Source organism: Neomonachus schauinslandi, chromosome 14 (genome assembly GCF_002201575.2).
Source record: "Neomonachus schauinslandi chromosome 14, ASM220157v2, whole genome shotgun sequence".
NCBI classification, from domain to species: domain Eukaryota; kingdom Metazoa; phylum Chordata; class Mammalia; order Carnivora; family Phocidae; genus Neomonachus; species Neomonachus schauinslandi.
The window spans coordinates 13,223,173-13,240,807 of record NC_058416.1 but is presented as its reverse complement, the minus strand read 5'-3'; the positions used below and the strand labels follow the sequence as shown (position 1 = coordinate 13,240,807).

Below are 17,635 nucleotides of genomic sequence, written 5' to 3'. Positions count from 1 at the left end.
GGATACTACAATTTATAAAATTCCATGAAGGAAATGACTCTTACTTCTCATGAAGTTCCCACTGGGAAGTCGCTGTGAGCCATGGTTATGAAAGCGATATCCTCTTGCTGGTCCCAATTCCTTCCCTTTGTCGGGGGCCTTCACCGTCTTTGAACCACACAGCAATTTAATTATTTCTCGTCCGTAGTAGGTGTTGCAGTCCACCTCGTCAGGTGACTCTCAGAGTACATGTCTTTGTTACATTTTAAGTTCATGGACATTAGGGACTGTTTTATTCACCTTTGTATTTCCCCAGAGTGTCTATAACATAATTAGTGTTCACAGAACCAATGAGTAAATAAATATCATGGAGATGTCTATGGCAGGGGTTGGAAAACTTTTTCAGTAAAGGGCCAGATAGCAAATATTTTAAGATATATGGTTTCTATCCTAACTATTCAACTCTGCTGCTATTATAGGAAAACAGCCACAATCCATAAACAAATAGGCATGGCTCTGTTCCAATAACACTTTATTTACAAAAATAAGTGGCAAGCCAGATTTGGTCCACAGGGCATGGTTTTTGGACCCCTGATCTATGGTGTTTATCTCTGCCATAAACCTTAGTATATTCTGTAAATTTTCATATGTTCCCTGTGATTATCAGTAATTAAAGTACAGAAAATGTAAATATTTTAAGAGTTGTTTTGGAGCTCCACATTAATGAATCCACTTAAAAAAAAAAAACAGGAACGTACATACAGAAATTAGCTGCTACTCCAAGTATATTTCATGGTCCCTTATTTTGTTTATTATATGCCTTTAAAAGGAACAATTCTTAATCCTCAAAAATGGGGTAGTAGTTTTGCCACTGACCTCATCATTATTGAGTAAACTTGATATAAGATCTCAGAGTTACTGGGTGAAGAGTCTGGTGCTGGGGCATGGTGAACTTGACACTTTCCTGGAAAGGGGGAATAAATGCACCCCCCTCGTTCCCGCTCTCTACCAGATCATTTGATCTGATTTTCCTGCCAAAGGTTATTAATGCAGAAGATACATCCTCCTTTCTCTTGATGACCCTCTGGAAAACATCCAGCTACAAAGAGCACAATAGAATTTCAAAAGCCCAGCAAACACACAGAGAAGTAAAGGGTAGCTATGAGAATATGATGAAAACAAGATGTCCCAGGCTGATCACCCTGACCTGGTTTGAGAGTGCCCCACCCACCCTTATTCTTTCCCTCACTGTCCGGCTACCTTTGTGTAAAATACAATTCTTTAAAAAGGCGCTGGATCTGAACTGTGGTGGGAACTCAAAGGATACAAAGGCAGAAGGTCGACTGCTTGGTTTGGAAAAATTCAACCAGTTGTTTTCAAGGTATGAGAAAATACACTGCAAACAACCTACAAACGAGTACCCACAGACATTTTTTGAGATGAACTACTCTAAGGTGTGGATCTTGAAACTGTGTCCATCATCCCCAGGGTATCATGAAACAGTTCTAGAGATTTCTTGTAAGAAAGAAAAAAAAAAATGAAGTTTGAGCCTTTCCAAGCCTCTCCTCAGCACCTGGACCAGGTTCAAAAAACCAGAAGGATTCTGCGCCTTAAGAAAATGAGAAACCACTGATTCGCAAATAGAATAGGAAACACTGACTGCAAATAGAAGGTACGCTTGGGGGCTCAAAAGACCTGAGTTCAAATCTACCAATTCAACCTATGTGACTTGAGGCAAATTATCTGACTTTAATGTAGCTTGTCCTTTTTAAACACAGGGCTAATATATAATTAAGGAGAAATGTGTAAAACAGAGGACATACAGTGTATGGACTAATTTATTTCACCGAATGTTAAAAATCTATCACATGCTCATGGTGGAGCAGAAAACGAATATGCCATAGATTCTGAGCACAAAGAGCAAGTGACCGTCCTTTACTGCTTTTTCCGCAATACTAGCACACAACCATCCCCAGTTCCTCTCCTCCGTTTATTCAATTTCCTACCCTTCTAGTCTTGCCTTCTCGGTCACTCCTCACGGCAACATACCCTCCTCCTCCCTGCGACAAAACATGGAGGCCATTCTCACCGTTACGCGGAACAGAGCTCCAGGCAAGAGTGTCATGTACCTGAAGGGATATTATTTACACGGACTTCTTTCATATTTCATAAAATTTCAAACTGCTTATATCCCGTGTGGCCCTGGGATACAGGAGTCTTCTTGCCATCTTGGTTGGGGATTAGATGTATGAGAATCCAGACAGGAGTTCAGAGGGGGATCATGTGGAGTAGACACCAAGAGAGAAGTATAAAGCTGGGGGGGACTGTGACATGTCCAACGAGGCTGTTTACAATACTTAGGACAACTTCCTCCATCTCAGTTACAATGGTCCAGGTGACATTCCCCATGGGAAAAGTCACTGACCACGAAGTGTAAATGAACCAGCCACCAGCTGGGAAGGTTGTATGAGCAGCAGAGACAAGGCCCAGGAGTGAAGAGCAGAACTCATTACTCATGATCCTCTCTTGCTTCCACCCTGAGAACCTGCCATAAGGTTGCAGAACACCTGATCTTTATTTCCTTTGAATCAACTGCTTGGGCTGTGCCCACAGGACACAAACTAATGACTGAAGAGAAAAAAATAATGCATACATCACGGGACGTGTTTGACAAATGTGAAGTTCAACCTAGCATTGAGAGAGAGATGCTCTTAATCTCCTCTGAGGCTCCATGAGAACATGATCTGCTTCCTTCTTCTGGTTTCCAGCTTCTTTAATACCAAAAACTTCTCCTTGAAATGCGAGATCTTTGAAGAGTCCATCTCGAGATTTCCAGGGGGTTCATTTAAGCCAAGTAAGTGGGTTCCTCTGATTAGTGTGCCTAGAACAATACAGGTAAAAATGTCTTTTAAATCACTCATTCAAAAGTTAGCTGCTAAGGAATGCTACTTCGGCTTCAGGAAACAGGCCCATATGAGTTTCCTCCATCAGCCCCTGACAGCATTCTGGGCAAAGCAAACAGAAAATCTCGAGGAAAAAAAGAAACTCTCAGAGCCCACGCTGGGCCCCTTCACATTCCTTTTTTAAGCATTACAAGCCTGATGCTAGGCCACAGATGCAGCTTTTGGAGGTCAGAGGCAGTAGGTGGATGTTTTCCCTTAAGTCCGTTGTCTCTCCCTCAATCTGTTTATAGCTGCCTCCCTGTCAGCCTGCACCTCCAGTCCTCACTAAATGCACATCCTAAAGGCTTCTGCCCACCACACACGAACGGGCATTTTTCGGTAATTTGTTCTCTCTTCTAGAAGGAGGAATGCACCCCACTTGCCAGGTAACCCCTGATAACCCATTTCCGGGGTGTTCCTCAGCCATCTTCAAGAAATACTGTAGGAAAAGCCCCTGTACAGGGCTTATGTCCCCAGAGGTGTGTGGCATCAGAAAGGGTCTTGTTCTTCTTAGAAGTAAACAACTGAGGTCACATGATGGGTATTAGCCTCTTAAATCAATTGGGTGTCACTGATGGGCTCCCAGGATGGAAGTCAAGAGTTACTTATTCAAACCGGTGGTTTTATTTTTTTTTTGTTTTGTTCTGGGCTTGCAGATGCTCTTCGTACAAGTCAGACCAAGGATCTCCATCTGTAAGTCAATTACAAATTCCACGGCAGGCAAGCCAAGCAATAGATTGCAGAGACTTATCCAAGCTCGCTACAGATTCATCCAGAATATGATCCACCGGAGATGCAGGATAACGTCTGAGGCTATTCCTCATACACAAAAGTGCCACGAAACAAGGGAGTTTCTTGGTGGTGATGGAATAGTTCTGTATTCTGATGGGAGGGGTGGTTACAGGAACCTAGACATGGGGTGAAGTGCACATACAGGCCCACACACCAATGAGTGCATGTGAAACCTAGTGAAATCTGAAGAAGATTCTGGAGATTTCACTCGTGTCAATTTCCTGGTGTTGGTAGGGTGTATCCTCTACCTACATTATACCCGAAGCTCAAGTTAGGCAAGATGCTACCATTGGGGGAAGCCAGATGACGAGTACCTGGGACCTCTCTGTGCTATTTTTGCAACTTCCTGTGAGTCTATATTTATTGCAAAACAAAAAGTTTCAAAAGTGGCATGACCAAGTTAGCACTGGTCCGGCAGTAGCTCGCCCATCTTAACCTAATTGTATTTGAAGGTCTAGGCTGCTGCTTTTTTCTACTCACTGTACTTTAAAGTATTTCCTATGACCTTTCTCTAAGAAACGAAGTCAACCTATCTTCTCATCTGTACATCGTGCTCTCTGAATAGGAGGGCTGTGGAGAGGGGCTGCGGAGGGGCAACAGGTTCTGAATGGCTCACACCCACTCGCCAGCATCAGGTATCACCACCAGCGTTCTGAGCAGACAGTAGCTTTCAGCTGTTTCATGGGTATTTCTAATGACACAGAGGTTTAAAGAGTAATCAGGTCCTAGCACCAAGAGGTAAACACAGAGATGAGGCCATTGGCTAAGGAACAGGGAGGAGAGAAGAGTCTAAGTCAGGCCAAGACCTGGCTCTTTTCTTCTGTCTCCACAAGCTTCTCCCAGGACTTCTCGTGGCTCTGCCTCATCTTACAAGCCTGGAGCCAAAGCAAGATCCCCTGTGACACTCTATTCCAAACGTGTCTTCCCCCTGCCCTAGCTACCTGGCATTATCCTTTTGGTTGTCTACCATCACCTTACCTTTGGCTTTACTCATTTATCAGCTCTATCTCTGCATTCACATATGAGCTCCAGGAGCAGCTTGTCCCCTCTGTTCACCAGCATATCCCTAACACTGAGGACAGTGAGGTAACTATTTACTGACTGAATGAGAAAATGAGTAACACATCTCTAAAACAATGGCCATTAGACCATGGAAATTCTCAAACAGATCATTATTAAATGACACAGAGCCTTCATTAACAATCATTCAGGCTGTTTTGCTTACGCCAAGGTCATTTTACATTTGGCTAAGAGAGTAAACATGACAAAAATTTGAGTGGTGGTTTTTAGTGCTAGCAGCGGAGTTCAAGAGCTATGGGAATCCCAATGGAAAGACGTGATTTCTGTTGAATTTTCTGTCTCAGGCAGAAAGAGACCAGTAGTGGGTGAGGAGATAGATGGGGAAACAGGAATAAGTGTCTATCTGAATACACACACACACATACACACACAGACATGCCCACATGCACTTTCTCATTTCCAAAGATGTAATGGGATCTTGATGCTTCCTTTACCCTTGTAAGTCAGCCTGTAATGAATGGGGAGTCCCCTGGCAGTGGACAGAAAAGCACCAGGGAGATGGTGGGATTAGGTGGCACAGGTAGGCAGAAAGAACACAGAAGGAGCCCCGGTGAGACACCGAGAGTGTCCCGCATGGTGTCACCAGCTCCACTGTGTGGGCTCATAAGGGTCGTGAGAGCTCAGGAGTGAGGGCTGCCCGGTCATCAAATCATCAGTCTGGAGCGGTCTTCCCTGGAACAAAGTCACATCACTGTTCAAAACAGGAAAGGCTTTGGACAACCCACCATGCTCAAGATGTCAGAAGAAAACTTTTAGTGGGTTATGTTTTTAGATGTGGTGAAATGTTTTAAGTAAATGATCTGCTTTAGTGAGGAAAAAAAGAACCTTCCCCAAAAGACCCTTAAAAGCATGGGAATAAGAAGCAAGGAGGCCAACAACCCCCTAACTTTAAAAGTATACTTGGAGCTGAGCAGCCTGAAGTTAGTCTTTTAATACCAAAGTCAGCCTGTGCTGACTGACTCCCCTTCATTTCACGCTTCTCTTAAAAGAAAACAGGCCAGGCTGTTTCAGTAAATAACAAAAGGTCAGAGAAATGCTACTCACAACATGAGCAAAATAACGGTGCAACCTGCCAAAATGTTTCCTAAGGCCTCATAGGCAGAAAAATCCAGTGGTGAACTAGTCCACAGACCTGACTGGTGAGAAGAAAAGGTTCATCCAGTAAAATCTGCCACAAGGTCTCCAGCTCATGTCTCACCCATGAGAAACGAAAATAGAGATTATGCCATAAGGGTCCAGCCAACATCTCAATTCCACGTCCCTCATAAAGAAGCAGGTTGCCTACGTGTGTAGTTTGTTTTTTCAGGTTTCTCTTCTTAGATTATATTTTGACTTTGGAGCCAAGTGTCGAAATGGTGGTCAAAACACTACGCTTTTACTCAAAAGCAAAGCTCAGACTAAATTTGGTTAAATCCCCTCCTGAATGAAACTTCCGACTGGTTTCACTCCAACCACCTGAGGTTGGGCACCATACATTCATTTTATCTTCAGAATTTCTCTGAGGTTAACAGGATGCAAATACCATTATAAGAGCTTGAGAGAGAGAAAGAAATACATTCAAGGCAGAAGCCAAGACCCTTTGCCCTCAGGATATTGCCTCAGTTGATTCTGTGTCAGTAATCTGCTGGGGTGTTTGTCTTGCCAGGGTATCCCTACTCTTAGCCTTGTAGACAACACCATACTTGAAGCCTTGTCACCAGACTTGTTGCAAAGACTGGATCTCATTCATCTCTTGGATGAGAACTTCCATGGGAACTTGTAAGTGGTCAACGCTCAGCACATTCAGTGGGTGAAGTCAAAAGTATCCATATTCTACACCATTCCTGGTTTAAACCCATAAAGCAGCCTTTTGCAAAATACATCCCATAAAATCCTAGTCTGACGAGATGTTACTTGGGTGCAAAATAATTCTGATTCCATGATGAGTACGTTTTCGAAAGGCTTCTACAATTATTTACATTCCCCCATTTCAGAATCATAATGCACATGCACATATGAAAGCTTCTGAGAAGTCCTGCAGAAAAGGAACCTGTCTAGGTCAGCATGCCCCAAATGATTTTCAGAAACTTTTTCTCAATTAATACCAATTACTGTCCTGAGGAACTAGTGTTTTGCAGAGGACATGTTGGGGAATGCTTCCTTAGAGTAATTTCTGATTCATGGCTAATCTTTTCTAATCTGTCATTAAGTCTGATTGATTCTTCCTTCATGATATATTATTGTGGTCGATACTGCCCATTTAATACCCTACTGTTAGTTTCTTATTCTTTAACCTATAGCTTCATAATATCACGGGCTCACACAAGGTCAGGTCTGGAAGTGCTCTTAGAAATAATCATAAAGTAAAGGTCAACCCCTGAATTTAACAGAGTTGTTAACCAATGCGTCCGTGGTGAAGGTACTGGCTTAAGATGTCACAGTACAATACGTTTAGTTCCCTAAAGGCAAGGGTTCTGTCAAGCACTTATGCTCTGTTTCCCCATCCACACTGTGGACAGGAATTACAACAGCGGGCCCCAAGTGGGAAGGAGGAGGGAGGAGATGCCAATGGAAGCCAGGGAAGGCCATACACATGCACGTCCGTCCTCTCTCTTAGCTCTTGAACAGCTCTGTGGGTCAGGTATTTACATGACAAGGAAGCTGAAGACCACACAGTAAGCAAATCACTGTGCCAGGATTTGAGCTAAGAACAGTCTGACTCCAAACACATACTCCTACCAGTGCATTCTATTCCCTTCACAGACAGGCCCTCAGTAGGGGCATGTTGAAGCACATATCAAACCAGGAATCTGCATATGTGAAGTTAGAGGCAGAGACTATGGGCACTACTGCAAGGAAGAACACAAAGGTAGCCTTCGCTTCTCATTAAAATATTCCATCACTTGTGAATGTGAAGAAGAGAGTAAATTTTTGAATTCACTATTAATGAAATAAAAAACTTTAACCGATGAAAATGGAATCAAGTCAAAATAAGGAGAACTAAACTCTGGTATTATTGAACATCACAAATAATATATTTGCAAAGTTGTGCACGACCATTCAATGTTAGAATGGATTGGTTTCTCCCGTCAAGTGCTGACTCACTTCGGTTATGCCTCATGAAATCCATGGTGGGCACAAGTCCCATTTGTATGATGATGATGGTGATGGTGGCAGTGTATTTTCATTTTATATACCAAGACATCGACTACTCAAAAATGCTGTAGTTCTGATGGGGGAAAGGAGGCCTTCTCCACATACAATCAACTCATAAACTACCAAGAGTGTTCTTTTTCATATTCACTTCACAGGAATCCAAATTTAAAAATTCAGACTTCTTTATTTGCATTTTTGAGATATTTTGAACACTAATAAGTAATTCTTTCCACTTACTGGTGGAAGTACTGTCTTTTGGAGAATTTCTGAAGCAACACGTGGTTCCTAAGTCCAAGTAAAATATTAAAAATGGCAGCAGGGGCACCTGGCTGGCTCAGTCGGTTAAACGTCTGACTCTTGGTTTCAGCTCAGGTCATGATCTCAGGGTTGTGGGACTGAGTCCCATGTCAGGCTCTGTGCTCAGCGTGGAGTCTGCTTGAGATACTCTCTCCCGCTCCCTCTGCCCCTCCCACTTGTGCTGTCTTCTCTCTCTCAAATAAATAAATCTTTAAAAAAAACCCACTCAATTAGAGAAAGACTCGTATCATATGTTCTCACTGATATGAGGAATTCTTAATCTCAGGAAACAAACTGAGGGTTGCTGGAGTGGGGGGTGGGGTGGGAGGGATGGGCTGACTGGGTGATAGACACTGGGGAGGGTATGTGCTATGGTGAGCGCTGTGAATTGTGCAAGACTGTTGAATCACAGATCTGTACGTCTGAAACAAATAATTCAATATATGTTAAAAAAAAAAAGAAGATAGCAGGAGGGGAAGAATGAATGGGGGAAATCAGAGGGAGAGACGAACCATGAGAGACGATGGACTCTGAAAAACAAACTGAGGGTTCTAGAGGGGAGGGGGGGGAGGATTGGTTAGCCTGGTGATGGGTATTAAAGAGGGCATGTTCTGAATGGAGCACTGGGTGTTATATGCAAACAATGAATCATGGAACACCACATCAAAAACTAATGATGTAATGTATGGTGATTAACATAACATAATAAAATTTAAAAAATAAAATAAATGCTCTTCAAAAAAAATAAAAAAAAACACAACAGCAATAAACTAACAACAAATAATAATGGTCACAAACCCACAAGTAATCAAATTAAATAAAATACTGGCCTGGGAAGATTTATATTTCTCTTTATAATAATTACTGTGCAACTCAGCTTATGGATAATATGAAGTTTCAATATTCGTAGAAGGAGAAAATTTTAATTTCAATATTTAAGTCAAGCATAACTGTGTAACCTTAAGAAAAAAAATGACCAAGAAAAATATTTTATATTTGAATGCTGAGACAAATTTTTCAGCCAGTACTAGGTAGTGAATTTTAGCGTTAGGTTTATCATCTGGAAATTAAAAACAAAAGCAAGTCATGAACAATTTATCTCTCCACCAATCTCTTACTCCTCAAATATGAGTGATGCTCATTTTCCTCATACCTCAAAAAAGACACCGATGAGATTGTCATTCACTGAGATTTTGAGATACAATGAAGAAGCGGAAATTTACAGGGAAACAGAATTGTAAAATCTTGACCATTCCTGTCATAGCTGAAGGACAGAAAAAGCGACTTTCAAGTGAACTGACAACACCTGCTTAACTTTATCATCTGCTTCATTAACATTCCAACCTCCCTTTATGGATTCAGGTTCTACCTATGCCCTCCTGTGCTAGCGGGAGAGCTCTCTGATTGGCCACTGCTTCCCTTTGTCCCATTATCCAAATGAATGGGTAGGGTCAGTCCTGCAGAGGGTCTGCATAGAGAAATCCTGCACAGAGGAATCTATCAGACCTAGACCCAGACTAGAACAGGGAGCAGGCACAAATTAAGAAGGAAGCAGAAGAAGCTAAACAGCTTCCTAGCAACTGTGTTTCAAATCTGATTTTTTTAAGTGAATGCACAGACAGCAGATACCAATTCTAGAAACAAAACCATATTTTAATGGTAAATAGAATTATTCCTGGGCTGAGTACAGTTTGGATTTGTTCCTTGTTTCCCTCACCGTGACAGAAAAAAGAAGAGCTGCCATTTCCATGGGGTTCGGGGCGTGCTGGGCACTGTTCTAAGCACTTGCTTCATATTAAACGCACAATAGCGCTTAGAAGGAAGGTGCTATTATAATTGGCGCTCTGCAGATAAGGAAGAGGCAGCATCAAAAACCAGGCAGCAAAGGGCAGAGCTGAGGTTAGAATCCAGGCAGGCTGCTGGGGCCCACGCTGCTAAGACCTGACACCTTATGACCTATTATGAAGTTAGCGGGGTTTACTACTGTGACATGCTTGGATAAGACATAAATTTCAAGTAGTCCCTAATCACTTCCCATATAAGAATATATTCAAAGTAGTTAATAGTCACTTCCCATGTAAGAATATCTTTCGATATTCCGAAAAGGGTTAAAATATTCTGTGGTCCTACCTCTCTATCACTTAACTGGGGCCACTGCCTCACTGGACAGGCCTCCCGAAGGAGATTTCTGAGGGCTAGTTCAAAACCTCAGTGACGGGGCAAACCCCCTCCTGAAGAACATCAGCTGTGTACACTGTAAATTTGGGGAGAAAGTATTTGAGGTGGTCGTTAGAGACTTCTGTTACAACAACTGGATGACCCCCTTTCCATTCTAGATAGGAATAACTGAATAATTTAATTGCTGGAGTTAAAGGCTTGTCTGTTTTTAGGAAAATGAGATTTTTATTTGGGATTCCCCAGTATATTAGAAAGATTTTTCTTAGTATAATTGTGGGCAAGAAGGAAATAATACACATATTTGTGGCTATGAGCAGCTAACCAGAAAAAAAAAAAAAAAAAAAGAAAAGAAACTGTCCGGACTTGCACGGTTCCAAAAACTGCTGAATGTTTTCTTTTTTTTTTCCACCCAACTAAGCATTTCTTTCTTATCGAGGAGGCTTCATTTCCCACCTGTGTCTTTTAGGTTCTTGAAATACATATAAAGTTAGTGTTTATTTTCCACCCACTGAAAGCTTGTTTAAGTTATTCTTTCTCTGGGCTTTACTTTTAGGAGTCACAATTTGCTTGGCAAGCTTCGGCGTCAGAGAAAGCTTCCTTTTATGTACAGCAAACTCCTGACTATTTAGAATGTTTGCTTGGGAGATAAAGGGATGCCTGGTGGTTTTTCTGCTTTATAACAATTACAATGTACAACATGATCAGACAAAAACTAAAATGTGCTCAAAATGAATTCCACCTTCCCTTGGCAAGCAGTGTGATCATGATCATCGATGCCAGTTTTTTCATACTCCAGTGTTGTTTAAAACTTCCAAATGTTTGGATCCTAAGTTAATACATATATTTCAAATACGGGTTGTGGAAAAGATGCCGTATATAGCCGTCCAAACCTTGGCGTTGGACTGTCCTCGTCCTTCACACTGAGTGTTAGGGTTCAGTAAGCCAAGATCGGCTCTTTGAGCTGGTGACCAGCGGCGCCATCCTGACAGCGCGCACGCAGCACATTCCCCGGACCTCAGCACAAACCATCCGACGGGCACAAGCGCACCGTGAGGCATGAGGGCTTCTGAAGGTCACACAAGCGCACGTGAAAGGCAGAGAGGTAGGACGCAACACTATTAACCTGGGCCCTGCCTGTCCCTGGATCGGGCTGGGGACCCCGCTGTTGAGTGTGGAGAACTGAAGAGCATGCGGTTGCAAGCTTGATTCCTCTTATGGGCATTTAGAAGAATCAAGTGACACACAGCAGGAAGGTCTCCTCTGATCCCTGCCTTCAGGCAGTTAATGTCATTTCCCCCACTTTACTGGGGCACAGCGAAGGTCCAAAAGAGCTGAGTGACACAGAGCAGTGCAGGTCACCTTTTCCCGCTCCATAAATTACAGGTGACTCTTTTCTGGAGAGTATGTTACTGGTCACACATGAAACAGAACGGCAGTGTGGATGGCTGTATCCAGACCATTGCTTCTAATAAACAGACCAAACTCAGCCATGCTGAGGGAGCAGAGCCCCCTTTTCCTGCTCTCCCAGGACTGGGACTGGACCCCAGGAGGACAACAGCACCAAAACCTCAAGGGACAAGACTCTCTGCGCTTCTAATTGGAAGCAGACTCCCCACTAAGCGTAGAGTCCCATGTGGGGCTCAATCCCAGGACACTGAATCATGACCTGAGCCAAAACCAAGAGTCAGACACTTAACCCACTGAGCCACCCAGGTGCCCCAGAAGGAACTCTGTTCTTATTTGGGGGGATTTCACAAAACACCTTATTAAAAACATTAACATTCTGGGGCGCCTGGGTGGCTCAGTCGTTGGGCATCTGCCTTCGGCTCAGGTCATGATCCCAGGGTCCTGGGATGGAGCCCCACATTGGGCTCCCTGCTCAGCGGGAAGCCTGCTTCTCCCTCTCCCACTCCCCCTGCTTGTGTTCCCTCTCTCGCTGTGTCTCTCTCTGTCAAATAAATAAATAAAATCTTAAAAAAAAAAATTAACATTCTGAAAACTAAATCCAACAGCAATGGAATGTACTGAAACAGACTGATGGCTGATATCCCAATCTACAAGTCCTTTAAGGAGAGAAAGAACTTAAGCAGATGGTTAATTAATCAAATGTATTTGATGGGACAAAGATAATCAGTAACCTCATTCTGTCTGAGATGTAGTTCAGTTTGAAAATACTATGAAAATGCTGTTGTCGTGCATCTGTTGAATGCTGAGGCTTGCCAGCTGTAGCATTCCAGCCAAGAAATGACCCTGTTTTGTGACCACTTAAGAAACCAAGAAATTAAGGAGTCAAGTGGTACCTTACTCAAGGGCCTTGTCTATGAAGTTGATGGATCACAAATTCCTCTCACCTTTTTCCTCCATGTCCAGTACCCCACATTTGTGAGCTGGCTCAGTTGGCCTGGATGAGCGGTATGTAGTTAGGGGACAGGGGTCCGTTTATAGCTAAAGGTCACAAAATAGGGCGACCAACCTTCCCATCCCACATGGAGCCTGTCCCCAGGTCTTGAGCATCTTCTGTAGCAGGCTTAACCAGCCACAGAATAAGTGAAGTAAATAACAGTTATGCTCAACATCCATTAAAACCAAATACCTGTCCACTAAACAAGACTGACCCAGGAAACCCTCTATCCAGACGGTGTTCACCAGTCTACACAAAATAGGAAAAATTAGGGGAGGTAGTGGGGTTTTTTTTTAAGTTAAATTCATTCCATTTTAAAATAGTGTAATTTACTCTGAGATTGTTTTTCCTACCTCTTTGGTGTTAAATGTTCTTTAGTCACCAAGGAGAGTAAATAGTAGCGAATTTCTTAATATCCTAACCTGGTGAAGTAAGAAGTTAACATCTCTATATTGGTCCTTAGAGTTTAAAAAAGAGAGAGAAAGGAGGAAGGAAAGAAGGAAGGAAGGAAGGATCGGCGGGCAGGGGAGGGGAGGAGGAATGGAGGGGGGAAGGGAGGAAGAAAGAGAGAAAGGAAAGAAAGGAAGGAAGGAAGGAAGGAAGGGATGGAGGGAAGGAAGGAAACAAAAGTTTTGAAATCCAAAAGTTTGACTAGCACTGCCTTAGAAGAAATTACCTGCTGCTAAAAACTCATAAAGAGTAGAAACCCACATGGGTATTGTTCCATGTGACTGAACATTTCCTAATAAGAGACAAAGTTTCATTTCAATATGTAATACAAACGGATTTCAAGTTGTACTAATAAACCAAGTTTCCAAACGGTGCCACAAAAGTATGCTGCCATCCAAAAACAAATGCAATGTAGATTCTATAGTACTCTACAAACATACATTATACTGTCATCCTTCAAATGGCAGAAAGCATTTTAATTAAAACAAGGCAATACACCCAGCAGACATCGGCATAATAATAAAGAACGAAAACACTGTTTACTGGTTTTCCATGCCTAGATCCTATCTACAGAAGCTACACACAAATATTGATTCTGCATCTGAGGACGGATGACAGAGGATTTAACCATTCAGTTAACCAGGAAGAACTCAGGGGTTATCAGCCTTGGCAGCAGGTGACAGAGGCTGGGAAGTGGAAGAAAAGAGAGGAGTCAGAAGCGCTAATGTTCTTGTTTTTAATGGATAATTAAGTGATGCTCTCTAAAGTTAACAGAATAAGAAATGAAGTGTCAAGAATTTGTTTGAAATTTCTGTAGAGTCCTTTAAGGGGAGGGGCTGAGAAGACCAACATAACCACAGGGAAGAAGCTCAAGGCAGAGATGGGGCTGAATAAGGGAGAGAAACCTGCTTTGCCCTAGAACAAACAAAGTCAGCAAAGCCAAGTGTTTATCAGTTGGGAAACAATGGTGTTCTGGGTTGAATCGTGTCCCTCCAAAAGATATGTTCCAGTGAATGTGACCTTTGTGGGAATTGGGGCCTTTGCAGTCACCAAGCTGAGATGAGGTCATTGGGTGGGATGTCATCCAATATGGCTGGTGTTCTCCAAAGAAGAGGGAAATACCCTGTGAAGACGCGGACACTTCGGGAGAGCTGCGTGGGACAACAGAGATAGGGACTGGCGTGATGACCTACAGGGCCAAGGAATGCCAGAGATGGGCAGCCACCACCAGAAGCTGGGAGAGGCAAGGTAAGTCCTCCCCTGGAGCTTCAGATGGAGCCTTCTCTGCAAGAGAAGATGTTTCTATTGCTTGGAAGCACCCAGTCTATGGTACTTTGTTACCTCAACCCCAAGAGACTAGTACACGCATATTATTTAAAGATATGAAGGTAATCATCCAAAAGGACTTTGAAAAAGGGTGGGAGGGTTGGCTGTTGCCTCTGGGAAGCAGGCCGGGGGAGGGAAGAGGAGCAACGCAAGGGCCGCTATTTTTCACTAAACGCCTTCCGGACTATTTGGCTTTTCGCCATACACATGTGGTACTTTGATCTTAAAAAAGTATAAAGAAAATACCCATGTGATGTCATCAGAGCAGCCTGGTCAGCTTTCTCCCAAGCCGATGCTACACCCTGTGGACTGATGACCACCTTCTCTACCCGGGCCCCCCGGCCCCGCCTCCTCCACTCCAGAGGACAGCCCCCTGGACCCTGTCCCCCTCTCAGGGAAAGCTGGAGCCTAGCCCGAGCCCGGAGGGCCTGAGCTGGGGCGGCTCAGCGGCTGAACGTCTGTGCTCACATGCCTGCGGGCCGCGTCCCAAAATCAAACACAGAGTAGTTTTAGACTTCGGGTGGGTTTGTATCATCGATGATGGTAATTCTTCCTAGTGATTCAGATGATTGAGAATCGACTATAATGAAAACAGAGGATGTCACAGAGCCTGTCACTGGCTTCTTCTGTAGATTAAGCTGCAAAACAGTGTCTGACAAAGATTTCAGTGATTAGGTGATGCATTATCTGAAAACCTCACAATAGAGCGTAATCGCAAACGTTTGCTCATCAAATTTTATTTAGCCCACAAAAAAGGAAAGCTAAGTGCTCCCCTGTGGCCTGGATCAAGTATCTTCGATCTGCGGTGCGGGCTGGGTAACTCTCCTGGCTGGAGGAAGTCCCATGCCCTCTGCTCACTCTAAGAAGAATGCTCACATTGAGCCCAGCGGCATGTAAGGCTGCAGCAAAATGTGCTGTCACCTCCCACATGAACAGGCCTATTGATGACTGTGGCGAAACCAGTTCAAGGGCACCAGACCCCGCCCCAGAACGAGGGGACAGTATGATCATGTTCCCAGCGTGCCCCGGGACAGAGAAGCAGACGCAGCACACAAACGCGGTGTGTGTGCACCGAGGGCCTTTTGCTCGGCTCTGTTTGCACGCAGCTCCCTGCGGCAGCTGCGGAGCACCTTGCCCTTGACTCTGAAGCCGTGCCAGGTGGATGAAAACTGAATGAACTGTCTCACAGCTAGCACATGGATGAACAAGCGGGGAGCAGAACAAAGGCACAGCATTTTATCAGGAGGAGACTCCTGATTGCAGTCGATGAATTGCCCAAGGGGAAACGGTTTGCTCTGATTTTCATCCCAGCCTTCAGTATCCTTGGGTAACACCTCACAGCCACCCAGGGGGTCACCTTCCCACCCCACCTGGATGTCAGACAACCAGACTCAGCAAGTGTTTTCCCCTTCTGTGTTGCAGGTGGTAAGGTCACCCAGACTGGACTTCCAAAGATAGGTGTGAACTGTGCCCACAAGAAAGCAAGTCACAATTCACACAGGCACCCAATGTGGGGATCTATGTTGAACACAGAAAAGAGAGTGGCTCGATTTTTATTTATGTGACCTTTCATGGAACTCTCCCTCCAGCCCCACAGACAGGAGAGAGTGTGGATCCTGTGAACGTGGCCGACTGCATTCAAGTGCACACATCTGCGTTCTAATTGTCTCAGTTACCATTCCCCATAGCTGGCCTTTTCTCCTTTCTTGCTTTTAAAGCATCACCTCTCAACATATCGTGATGAAAACCAAACGCTCAGGCTCAGATGTTCCAGAAACCTGATCTATTAGATGTGCTTTGATCGTGCCTGGCTATTCCTCATCTGCTTTATTCTTGGTCACATTACTACTGCTGTAAACAAATTCTGTCCTATTAATTATGGTAGAAGTCTAGCGAGTCTTTCCCTATAGGACCTAACAAGGGACCGTCTCGTTTTTCTCATTCCATACATACACACACATGCACGCACACGGACACATTCACAGAGCAATGTATCATGTGAGGACACAGGCAGAGTTCCCTAGCAACATAACTAAAAACATGCCAATACCCTTTGGAACTCCAAGTTCTGGATTTATTGTGTAAATTGTTTAACAGGCACATGATTGAGGGCTTCACAACCTCATTTTACCAAAAGAGATCTTAGTCGCCACCGTTCCATAGAACTTTCTTACACGACCTCGTATATCTATAAGGAGCTGCCCTGTTCCTGAGCCAGGTTCACCTTGGTCATCAGGCATGCACAACGGTGTGGATCCCAAAGGGACAACCAGGCCAGGATGGCCTTAATCCTTAGGAATGAACGCAACACAAGTCCTTAGGGGTCAGATTTATAACTAAAGAGGCTCCGTGTTATGTAACAAACTCACTAGGGGAAAAAGGGACCATTTCTGAAGATGTCCAGCCAATTGGTTTTGACAATTAAAGAAAGAAGAAATCAAGTGCCCCCATCTCCTCCCATTTCTCTGGCAGATGATGGGGGTTGGTAAAGCAAGAGAAGTAAGAGGAACAATGACTGTATAAATAAGAAGAAATAAAAGGAAAAAAGAAAAATAAACATGGGTTGGATCAGAAATAAAAAAAAGTCAAAACGAGCAGAAACGATCTTTTGATAGGAACGGTCTTATATAATACAGCTCCTATAACACGTAAAGCCGCTTTGCACTACAAATCACTTTTCCACAAAGAATTAAAAGAAGCAGAACGAACACAAAAATCAATTAAGGTCTGGAGAAGGGTTCCATTCCCCCTCGAGGGGCTTGTTCTTATCCAAACACCGACTAATGCAGGTACTGTTGGGCTGCCTAGGAGAGGGTATTTTTTATTCTGCCTTGAGCTTGTCTGTTTGGAGAGTGATTTCCCCATTTTAGATTGCAAGGGAAGGTTAAACAGGAGGAGTAGAATGTTCTTCTACTTAGAAAATAATCCAATCCATCCCAGTGCCTCGGGCTCAAGGGGCCTCCCGTTGGTGCCCCAGCTTCCCAGGAGCAATCCCAGCTGTCCCCTGGACCAGCTTCTGGCTTGTGGGTGAGAGCAAACCTCCCGAGAAAAGCAC

At 43.7% G+C, this 17,635-nt stretch overlaps 1 protein-coding gene across 2 annotated transcripts in view; it reads right to left on the bottom strand.

Annotated features, from left to right (window-relative positions):
• Positions 1–17,635, bottom strand: part of BCL2 (BCL2 apoptosis regulator) — a 164,791-nt gene that overhangs the window by 95,672 nt on the left and 51,484 nt on the right. The window contains exon 2 of one of the 2 annotated variants that reach the window (XM_021686402.1): positions 2,794–2,860. The exons of the other annotated variant lie outside the window; for it this stretch is intronic. Coding sequence (XP_021542077.1) covers positions 2,852–2,860 — 9 coding nt within the window. The 3' untranslated portion in view covers positions 2,794–2,851. Of the gene's footprint in view, positions 1–2,793; positions 2,861–17,635 lie in introns of those variants that run through there. 2 annotated transcript variants of the gene reach the window in all.